This window comes from Mesoplodon mirus (assembly GCF_964341445.2).
Source record: "Mesoplodon mirus genome assembly, chromosome: 9".
Taxonomy (NCBI): domain Eukaryota; kingdom Metazoa; phylum Chordata; class Mammalia; order Artiodactyla; family Ziphiidae; genus Mesoplodon; species Mesoplodon mirus.
The window spans coordinates 69,428,162-69,440,261 of NC_138985.1; the positions used below are offsets into that span (position 1 = coordinate 69,428,162).

The 12,100-nt window shown below is 41.4% G+C and overlaps 1 protein-coding gene across 5 annotated transcripts in view; it reads right to left on the reverse strand.

The window, feature by feature from the left end:
• NOD1 (nucleotide binding oligomerization domain containing 1) overlaps positions 1-12,100 on the reverse strand; it is a 90,026-nt gene that overhangs the window by 18,335 nt on the left and 59,591 nt on the right. For 3 of the 5 annotated variants that reach the window (XM_082633042.1, XM_082633041.1, XM_082633043.1), the window contains 2 exons: positions 2,611-2,694; positions 1,627-1,710 (listed from right to left, as the gene is read on the reverse strand). In XM_082633042.1, coding sequence (XP_082489168.1) covers positions 1,627-1,710; positions 2,611-2,694 — 168 coding nt within the window. The remainder of the gene's footprint in view (positions 1-1,626; positions 1,711-2,610; positions 2,695-12,100) is intronic. The other 2 variants (XM_082633044.1, XM_082633045.1) reach the window with 1 other exon arrangement.

Below are 12,100 nucleotides of genomic sequence, written 5' to 3' on the forward strand. Positions count from 1 at the left end.
TCCGGGAAGATCCCACGTGCCGTGGAGCTGCTGGGCCCGTGAGCCATGGCTGCTAAGCCTGCGCGTCCGGAGCCTGTGCTCCGCAACGGGAGAGGCCACAACAGTGAGAGGCCCGCGTACCGCAAAAAAAAAAAAAAAAAAAAAAAAGAGGCAGAAGAGCATGGGGCTCAAGATGCTCTGAGCCAGACATGCCGGCTGGCACTGGTCGCAGGGCGACCACAGCACGTGGTTGAACTTCTCTGGGCCTGAGTTTTCTCACTAGCAAATGTGAACAGTAATGGTACAGCCCTCATAACACAGTTGTGAGAATGAGTTAATACATGGAAAAGGCTGAGAACAATGTGTGATGTACAGTGAGTACTCAAGAGATTTTGGGGATTGACATTATTATTATCCACCTAGACCTGTGGTTCTCAACTGGGGTGACTTCTCCTCCAGGGGACACTTGCCAATGTCTGGAGACAATTTCGATTGTCACAATTAGGGATTACTACTGGTGTCTAATGGGTAGAGGCCAGGGATTCTGCTAAACATCTTACAATGCACAGGACAGCCTCTCAACAAAAAAGAATTATTTGGACCAAAATGTCAACAGTGTTGAGACTGAGAGACCCTGACATAAAAGGACATGTCAAATACGTACAATATATGGTTGAGATATTTTTTTTAGTCACTTGCTAAATGCTATTCAGTTTCATAAGAAAAGCGATATTTATTTGAATTTACATTCAAATGCTAGAAATAAAAGATTATATTTAGAAAGCATGAGGGAGGAGGTTCTTTCACTTCCTACTTTCCCGACTTCAGTGTCTTATATTTTTTTCAAAAAAGCATGTATTACTTTTCAAAATCTTTTAAAAGATTTTTTGAGGGGAAAAGGAAAATGCACTTACTGGCCAGCAGGTCTAGTATCTGAATTCTCATAATGATGACATTTTCATTAACTAATTTAGCCAATATCTCATGAGGAGGATACAGAGACATGTAATATAACTTCCTTTCCCGGAAGCAATTTATGATACAGGCAAGTAAATAAATAAAAATACGGTAAATGACCAAAAAAGGAACAAACAAAGAAAAAAAGCATCACTTTCAGAAGGTAACAAACAGTTAACTAGTGGCCCTGGAGTGCAGAGAGGGAGCGAGGGCTGTGGGCTTCCCGTGACAGGTGACAGGTGAGCTGGAGTATGAAGGCCAAGTCCTGATGTGACTACCTGGGGACAGAGGAGGCTGCACGGGGGGTAGGCAGTTTAAGAGGAAGAAGGGAGAAAGTTTTGAGACAAGTGCGTGAAAGTTGGACTCCTCAAGGCATATCTGAGGGTGTTCCAAGGATATCCTGACAGAATAGCTAGCCTTCTGGTTTTCCTGAGGCCTAGGGTGGGCAAAGAAGGCTAAGGTCTCAAACTCATGTTCCTGGGACCCATTCCACCCATTCTGTACTTGTTTGTGCTTCTGGGAATGGCTATTTTCTAATCTAGGAGAAAATGAAATTATAAACCTTCCTTTGAGGAAAGGCCTAGAGCCTTTTAAAACGGAGAGGCAGTCTTTCAGTTAAGATTCCAGGCTGTGCACAGTCTTTGGAAAAATCCCTGAGACCCAACCGTTCAAAATGACTATGGTTATTACCAGAATATTCTCAGAGATGCATTCTGCTGCAGGGCCCACGCGAGGCTCTTTCCTCCTTCTGTAGAAATGCCATTGAATGCAAGACTAGGAAGGAAAAACATTTGGGGTAGGTTATTAAAAACACGTCTACATTTGGCTTTGGTTTCAGCAACTAAAACAGCTGGCAAGACTCCACCTGGAGGTGGTTCCTGCCTGGGCTGACTTGAAGCAGGAAGCGTAAGTGCCGGCCTCACCAGGAGCCACTCAGCCTTTGCTGCTCCAGAGCCCAGGACGAGGACAATCACCAGACTGCTCGGGGAGAGGCCAGACAGGAAACGGAACATGGCAAGACCTGGTCACACGGGCTGAGGAGGCCTGGCGAGCTCTGCTTCGGAGGCTGACACCTTACAGGCGCCTGTCAGTGAGGCCTGGAGAAGTTTCCTCTGTTCTTGTAAGGAAGGAACTCTGCTACTGCCCCCACCGTATTAAGCCCTTATGTCAGTGACAGGAAGGACACGGGCAACCAGGAGACCCCCGAGTCTCAGAGATTTGGCCAGAGGCCTAAAGGAGGGCCAGGGAGGACCAAGTCTGTTTACAGAGGTGAAGGGTCCCCTCTTGTCCCAGCACCATCCTGAGAAATGAGGAAGGGGCAGGAATCTGCGGCCCAGTGTCTCTTTCAGTTCTGTCTGGACTGAAGAATTCCTCCCCAACCCCCAAGGGGCACGGGAAGACTGCAGAGGGGCTGGCAATATCTAGTCTTGATCTGACTGGTGTGTGCACATGTCACAACACGGAGCTGAAAACTTAAGCATAATATACTTAACTGTATGCCTCTTCTACGTCAATAAAAACGTTTTTAAAAAGAAAAAAACCACACACACAAATACCTTCCCTGTTAGGAATGCCAGCCACCCTCTTTCCCCTGGCTCCTCCTCTGGTAAAACGAGGAACACGGAGTGACCAGGTTGGCCCTGAAGACAGCAGGTCTCAGAAGGCAGCAGTTACCTCAAGTTAGTCAAGCTTGGGTGGTTCCTCAGAGCCTCTGCGAAGGCCCTTGCTCCTTCATCACCGATTTGATTGCCCCACATCCTGAGGGCAGAGGCAAGACAGTGAAAGTTACCTCATGCTCATCCCTTATTTTCTGCTCATGGCCATGGCATGTATACTCAACAGGCAGATGTTTCTGCTCCATCCCTGGAGCTGTGGCCTGGAGATGAATCCCTCCACCAGCCCCTTAGTGAGCTGCTCGGGAGGAAAAAAAAGCAGTAGAAGGCTTGTGAACAGAAGTCAAATCAGACAGCTGCACGATTAGAAACCAAGTCTCACCCCTGAGCTTTTGGAGAGCTGTCAGACAGAGCCTAAGCTCACAACTATCCCTGAAATGTCACCTGCAGGATATACAGGTTGGTGGCAGCTTGAAAGGAAGGCCTGTGGTGGTGCCAGACTCCCAATATCCATTTGACCCTGTGCAGGGGTGCCGGACATTCTTGAAGACATAGTCGGTCTTGCATGAAGCAAAGATCAGAAAGCACACTGAGAAAACTTATCAGCAATTTCCCTGGTATGTAAAGAGGAGGTGACCAAACCATGCTGTTCAGATTGTTGCAGTTTTGGTGGGGAGGTGCAATGACAAGCCGTATTCTCTCCCCCACAGTAGAAAGCCTTAGAGGATCTGGTTAAATCGAGGGTCTGCATGGTCAGACGTTGGGCTCCCATCCTGGCCCTGCCCCCCACCACCTGGGCGTGCTTGGGTAATGCATAGTCTCTGAGGTCTTAGTCTCCTCATCTGTAAAGCTAGTATAAGAAGAGCATTTCCTCATAGAGTTGTGAGGATTAAGTGAGTTAATATATGCGAAGCACTCCAAACAGTGCTGAGCCTATAATAAGAGTCAGCTATTCCTAAAAGGCTGAGGGTCACTGTCTACAGAAAGCAAGTCTGCCAGGCCCACCACAGGACTGAGGCTGCCTCAGCTACACGCTCTCACCAGGCAAGTGGCCTGCTGACGTCCCTGCCAGTATGGCTTCTAAAACCCCAGAGTGAGAGTTTTCAGCATTTTGAAAAAAAATGTGTGTACTAGGTAAAACTGCATGGTATCAAACTTTTAATAAAGTGGAAAACTATACTCATGACATGAGATTAAGTGAAAAAAGGTAGAATAAAATTCTGTACAGATAGTTTGACATCTACCATATTAAAAAAAAAATAGTATAGAGAGAACATACACTGCATGAGAGCAAGAAAGCTTACCTGACCTCAAGTGTTGACAATAATTATTTCTGAGAAGATGATATCCATTATACTGTTCATATTTTCCATAGTTTACAAATAAAATTATCTATGTTTCTTTTAGAATCACAGAAAAAACTGTAACTCTATGAAAAGCTGTAGTCTCCTGAATCAAAACCATAATGAAATATCACCTCACACCCATATGGATGGTTACTATCAAAACACCAGAAAATAACAAGTTGTTGGTAAGGATGTGGAGAAACTGGAACCCCTGTGCACTGTTAGTAGGAATGTAAAATGATATAGCTGCTGTAGAAAACAATATGGTGGTTCCTCAAAAAATTAAAAATAGAATTACCATGTGATCCAGCAATTCCACTTCTGGGTATATACCCAAAAGGATTTAAAGCAGGGTCTCAAAGAGATATATGTACACCCATGTACACAGCAGCATTATTCACAAGAGCTAAAAGGTGGAAACAATCCAAGTGTCCACTGACAGATGAATGGATAAACAACTGTGATATACATATAGAATGGTCTATTACACCGCCTTAAAAAGGAAGGAAAGTCTGACACATGCTACAACATGGATAAACCTTGAGGACATCATGCTAAGTAAAATAAGCCAGTCACAAAAGAAGACAAATACTGTATGACTCCACTTATAACTCCCTACAGTAGTCAAATTCACAGGAACAGGGGATACTATAGAAAGGTGGTTGCCAGGGCTGAGGGGAGGGGAGAATGAGTTTCTGCTTTGCCAGATAAAGAGAGTTCTGGAGATGGATAATGGTGATGGTTGCACAACTATATGAATGTGGTTGCACAACTATATGAATGTACTTATTGCCACTGAACTGTACACTTAAAAGGTTAAGATGGTAACTTTTATGTTATATGTATTTTCAATAAAAAATTGAATTAAAAAAGCCTCCAGAGACAAGGTGGCAGAGTAGAAGGATGTGAGCTCACCTCTTCTTACGAAAACACCAAAGTTACAACTAAATGGTGAACAACCATTGATGAAAAAATTTTGGAACCTACCAAACAAGACGTCCTACGTCCAAAGACAAAGAAGAACCCACAATGGGACAGTTTGAGGGGTGCAATCATGATAAAATCAAATCCCATACCCACTAAGTGGACAACCCACAAACTGGAAAACTATCACAGAAGTTCTCCCACAGGAGTGAAAGTTCTGAGCTTCACGTCAGGCTCCCCAGCCTGGGGGCCTGGCAATGGGAGGAGGAAGAGCCCCAGAGAATCTGCCTTTGAAGGCCAGCGGGATTTGATCACAGGAATTCCACAGGACTGGGGGAAACAGAAACTCCACTCTTGGAGGGCACACACAAGGTCTTATGCACACCAGGACCCAGGGAAAAAAGCAGTGACCTCTCCTAAGAGCCTAGGCCAGACCTATATGCTGGTGTTGGAGGGTCTCCTGCAAAGGCAGGGGGCGGCTGTAGCTCACTGTGGGGACAAAGACACTGGTGGCGGTAGTTCTCGGGAGTACTCATTGCTGTGAGCCCTCCTGGAGGCTGCCATATTTTCACCAACACCTGGCCCCACCCAATAGCGTGTAGGCTCTAGTGCTGGGTCACCTCAGGCCAACCAAGTGGCGACACAGCCCCACCCATCAGCGTCCTCCTGACCACACAACTGCCCGCTGAACACACCCCCGACACAGCCCTGTGCATCAGAGGGACAAGACCCAGCTCCACCCACCAGTGGGCAGGAACCAGTCCCTCCCACCAGGAAGCCTGCACAAGCCTCTTAGACCAGCCTCATCCACCAGGGAGCAGACAGCAGTAGCAACAAGAACTACAACCCTGCAGACTGCGGAACGGAAACCGCAATCACAGAAAGTTAGACAAAATGAGACAGCAGAGGAATATTTCCCAGATGAAGGAACAAGATAAAACCTCAGAAGAACAACTAAGTGAAGTGGAGACAGGCAATCTACCCAGGAAAGAATTCAGAGTAATGATAAGAAAGATGATCCAAGATCTCGGAAAGAGAATGGAGGCACAGATTGAGAAGATACAAGAAATGTTTAACAAAGACCTAGAAGAACTAAAGAACAAACAGACAATAAAATAACTGAAATAAAAAATACAGCAGAAGGAATCAATAGTGGGATAAGTGAGGCAGAAGAACAGATAAGTGAGCTGGCAGCCAGAATGGTGGAAATCACTGCCACGGAACAGAATAAAGAAAAAAGAATGAAAAGAAATGAAGACAGTCTTAAAAGACCTCTGGGATGACATTAAATGCACCAACATTCACATTTTAGGGGTCCCAGAAGGAGAAGAGAGAGAGAAAGGACCTGAGAAAATATGTGAAGAGATAATAGCTGAAAACTTCCCTAACGTGGGAAAAGAAACAGTCACCCAAGTCCAGGAGGCGCAGAGAGTCCCAGACAGGATAAACCCAAGGAGGAACACACCAAGACACATAGTAATCAAATTGACAAAAATTAAAAAGAAAAAATATTAAAAGCAACAAGGGAAAAATGACAACATACAAGGGAACTCCCATAAGGATATCAGCTGATTTCTCACCAGAAACTCTGCAGGCCAGAAGGGAGTGGCATGATATATTTAAAGTGATGAAAGGGAGGAACCTACAACGAAGATTACTCTACCCAGCAAGGTTCTCATTCAGGTTAGACAGAGAAATCAAAAGCTTTACAGACAGAAGCTAAGAGAATTCAGCACCACCAGACCAGCTTTGCAACAAATGTGAAAGGAACTCCTCTAGGTGGAAAAGAAGCCAGCAACTTAAAACAACCTTGTACATACATAGACTGCCATATCAAAACCTCATGGGAGGCAGAAATAGAGACACAGATGTAGAGAACAAACGTATGGACACCAAGGGGGGAAAGTGGCGGGGGGCGGGGTGGTGTGATGAATTGGGCGATTGGGATTGACATGTATACACTGATGTGTATAAAATTGATGACTAATAAGAACCTGATGTATACTAGGAATAAATCTACCTAGGGAAACAAAAGACCTGTATGCAGAAAACTATAAGACACTGATGAAAGAAGTTAAACATGATACCAACAGATGGAGAGATATACCATGGTCTTAGATTGGAAGAATCAATATTGTAAAAATGACTATACTACCTAAAGCAATCTACAGATTCAATGCATTCCCTATTAAATTACCAATGGCATTTTTTTATGGAAATAGAACAAATCATCTTAAAATTTGTATGGAGACACAAAAGACCCCAAATAGCCAAAGCAGTCTTGAGGGAAAAAAACGGAGCTGGAGGAATCAGACTCCCTGACTTCAGACTATAGTACAAAGCTACAGTAATCAAGACAATATGGTACTGGCACAAAAACAGAAACATAGATCAATGGAACAGGATAGAAAGCCCAGAGATAAACCCACACACCTGTGGTCAACTAATCTATGACAAAGGAGGCAATGATATACAATGGAGAAAAGACAGTCTCTTCAATAAGTGGTGCTGGGAAAACTGGACAGCTACATGTAAAAGAATGAAATTAGAACACTCCCTAACACCATACACAAAAATAAACTCAAAATGGATTAGATACCTAAATGTAAGACCAGACACTATGAACTCTTAGAGGAAAACATAAGAAGAACACTCTTTGACATAAATCACAGCAAGATCTGTTTTGATCCACCTCCTAGAGTAATGGAAATAAAAACAAAAATAAACAAATGGGACCTAATGAAAGTTCAAAGCTTTTGCACAGCAAAGGAAACCATAAACACGATGAAAAGACAACCCTCAGAATGGGGGGAAATATTTGCAAATGAATCAACAGACAAAGGATTAATCTCCTAAATACATAAACAGCTCATGCCGCTCAATATTAAAGAATCAAACAACGCAATCCAAAAATGGGCAGAAGACCTAAATTTTAGAGGTATAAGTAATAAATCGATAGTGGAAATAAAACGGAATCATTAAAAAAAAATCCCCACTAATGCAAGAAAAAGGAAAAAAGAAACAAAAGTTTGGACCAAACAGAAAAGAGCTGGCAAAGTGGTAGATTTTAATCCAATCAATAATCACATTAAATGTGAATAAACATACCAATTAAAAAGAGACTGTCAGTTTAGATAAAAAGGCAAAACCCAACTAGATGCTGCCTACAGACAAAGACGACAGTGAAGTTGTAAAGGGGGTGTGCATGTTTGGGGTTTTGGGGGTTACTGATTTGGGTGGTCATTGTACAAAGTATTTCCTTTGTAATTGCTTGTTAAACTCCATTTTATATACTTGATATGTATATTCCCAATAAATAAATAAAGTTAACTGGCAATCAAATGTCTGCTGAGGTGGGGGGGAAAAAAAGAACCTGCTGTATAAAAAAATAAATTAAATAAAATTCAAAAATTTAAAAAACCTCATGGGAACAGCAAACCCAAAAACTACAGTAGATACACACACACAAAAGAAAAAGCAACCCAAACACAACTCTAAAGATGGTCATCAAACTACAAGAGAAGAGAACAAAAGAGGAAGGAAAGTAAAAATACCTACAAAAACAAACCCGGGCTTCCCTGGTGGTGCAGTGGTTGAGAGTCCGCCTGCCAATGCAGGGGACGCGGGTTCGTGCCCCGGTCCGGGAAGATCCCACATGCCGCAGAGCAGCTAGGCCCATGAGCCACGTTTGCTAGGCCTGCACGTCCGGAGCCTGTGCTCCGCAACGGGAGAGGCCACAACAGTGAGAGGCCCACTTACCGCAAAACAAAACAAAACAAAACAAAACAAAATGATTAAGAAATGGCAATAGGAACATACATATTGATAATTACCTTGAATGTAAATGGATTAAATGCTCCAACCAAAAGACACAGGCTCGCTGAATGGATACAAAAACAAGACCCGTATATATGCTGTCTACAACAGGCCCACTTCAGACCTAGGGACACACACAGACTGAAACTGAGGGGATGGAAGAAGGTATTCTATGCAAATGGAAATCAAAAGAAAGCTGGAGTAGCAATACTCATATCAGACAAAATAGACTTTAAAATAAAGACTATTACAAGAGACAAAGAAGGACACTACATAATGATCACGGGATCAATCCAAGAAGAAGATATAACAACTGTAAATACACATGCATCCAACACAGGAGCACCTCAATATATAAGGCAAATACTAACAGCCATAAAGGGAGAAATCAACAGTAACACAGTAATGGTGGAGGACTTTAACACCCCACCACTTTCATCAATGGACAGATCATCCAGACAGAAAATCAGTAAAGAAACACAGGCCTTAAATGACACATTAGACCTATTTGACTTAATTGATATTTATAGAGCATTCCATCCAAAAGCAGCAGAATACACATTCTTCAAGTGCAAATGGAACATTCTCTAGGACTGACCACATGCTGGGCCACAAAGCAAGCCTTGGTAAATTTAAGAAAAGTGAAATCATATCAAGCATCTTTTCCGACCACAATGCTATGAGATTAGAAATCAACTACAAGAAAACAACTGTAAAAAACACAAACACATGGAGGCTAGACAATATGCTACTAAACAACCAGTGGATCACTGAAGAAATCAAAGAGGAAATCAAAAAATACCTAGAGACAAATGAAAATGAAAAGCACAACAATCCAAAACCTATGGAATGCAGCAAAAGCAGTTCTAAGAGGGAAGTTTATAGCTACACAATCTTACCTCAGGAAACAAGAAAAATCTCAAATAACCTAACCTTACACATAAAGCACTAGAGACAGAAGAACAAACAAAACCTAAAGTTAGTAGCAGAAAAGAAATCATAAAGATCAGCGCAGAAACAAATGAAATAGAAACAAAACAGTAGCAAAGATCAATGAAACTAAAAGCTGGTTCTTTGAAAAGATAAAATTGATAAACCTTTAAGCCAGACTTATCAAGGGAAAAGGGCGAGGACCCAAATCAATAAAATTAGAAATGAAAAAGGAGAAGTTACAACAAACACCACAGAAATACAAAGGATCATGAGAGACTACTACAAGCAACTGTATGCAAATAAAATTGACAACCTGGAAGAAACGGACAAATTCTTAGAAAAAAGTACACTCTCCCAAGACCGAACCAGGAAGAAATAGAAAATATGAGTAGACCAAATGCAAGCACTGAAATTGAAACTGTGATTTTTAAAACTCCCAACAAACAAAAGGCCAGGACTGTGGCTTCACAGGAGAATTCTACCAAACACTTAGAGAAGAGCTAACACCTATCCTTCTCAAACTCTTCCAAAAAATTGCAGAGGGAGGGAAACTCCCAAACTCATTCTATGAGGCCACCATCACCCTGATACCAAAACCAGAAAAAATTACCACACAATAAAGAAAATTACAGTCCAATATCACTGATGAACATAGATGCAAAAATCCTCAACAAAATACTAGCAATACATTAAAAGGATCATACACCATGATCAAGTGGGATTTATCCCAGGGATGCAAGGCTTTTTCAATATCCACAAATCAATCAGTGTGATACATCACGTCAACAAACTGAAGAATAAAAACCATATGATCATCTCAATAGATGCAGGAACAGCTTTTGACAAAATTCAACACCAATTTATGATAAAAACTCTCCAGAAAGTGGGCATAGAGGGAACATACCTCAACATAATAAAGGCCATATATGACAAACCTACAGCTAACATCATGGTCAACAGTGAAAAGCTGAAAGCATTTCCTCTAAGATCAGGAACAAGACAAGGATGTCCACTCTCACCACTCTTATTCAACATAGTTTTGGAAGTCCTAGCTATGGCAATCAGAGAAGAAAAAAATAAAAGGAATCCAAATTGGAAAAGAAGAAGTTAAACTGTCACTGTCTGAAGATGATATGATACTATAAATAGAAAATCCTAAGGATACTACCAGAAAACTACTAGAGCTCATCAATGAATTTGGTAAAGTTACAGGTTACAAAATTAATACACAGGAATCTGTTGCATTTCTGTACACTAACAATGAAAGATCACAAAGAGAAATTCAAGAAACAATCCTGTTTCCCATCACATCAAAAAGAATAAAATACCAAGGAATAAACCTACCTAAGAAGACAAAAGACCTGTACTCTGAAAACTATAAGACACTGATGAAAGAAATCGAAGATGACACAAATAGATGGAAAGATATACCATGTTCTTGGACTGGAAGAATCAATATTGTCAAAACAAATTGGGTAGCCAAGGCAATCTACAGATTCAGTGCAATCCTTATCAAATTACCAATGGCATTTTTCACAGAACTAGAACAAAAAATCTTAAAATTTGTATGGAAACACAAAAGACTCTGAATAGCCAAAGCAATCTTAAGAAAAACCGAGCTGGGGGAATTAGGCACCCTGACTTCGGACTATACTATGAAGCTACAGCCATCAAAACAGTATGGTACTGGCACAAAAACAGAAATATAGATCAATGGAACAGGATAGAAAGCCCAGAAATAAACCCATGCACCTACGGTCAATTAATCTATGACAAAGGAGGCATGACTATACAATGGGGGAAAGACAGTCTCTTCAATAAATGGTGCTGGGAAAACTGTACAGCTACATGTAAAAGAATGAAATTAGAACATTCTTTAAACACCATACACAAAAATAAACTCAAAATGGATTAAAGACCTAAATGTAAGACCTGGTGCTATAAAACTCTTAGAGGAAAACATAGGAAGAACACTCTTTGACATAAATCACATTAATATTTTTTTCTACCCATCTCCTAGAGTAATGGAAATAAAAACAAAAATAAACAAATGGGACCTAATTAAACTCAGAAGCTTTTGCACAGCAAAGGAAACTATAAACAAAAAGACAACCCTCAGAATGGGAGAAAATATTTACAAATGATGCAACCGACAAGAGATTAATCTCCAAAATCTACAAACAGCTCATGCAGCTCAATATCAACAAAACAGACAACTCAATCAAAAAATGGGCAGAAGACCTAAATAGACATTTCACCAAAGAAGACAAACACATGTCCAAGAGGCACATGAAAAGATGCCCAACATCACTAATTATTAGAGAAATGCAAATCAAAAGTGCAATGAGATATCACCTCACACCAGTCAGAATGGCCATCATCAAAATGTCTACAAACAATAAATGATGAAGAAGGTGTGGAGAAAAGGGAACCCTCCTACACTGTTGGTGGGAATGTAAACTGGTACAGCCGCTATGGAGAACAGTATGGAGGTTCCTTAAAAAATTAAAAATAGAGCTACCATATGATCCA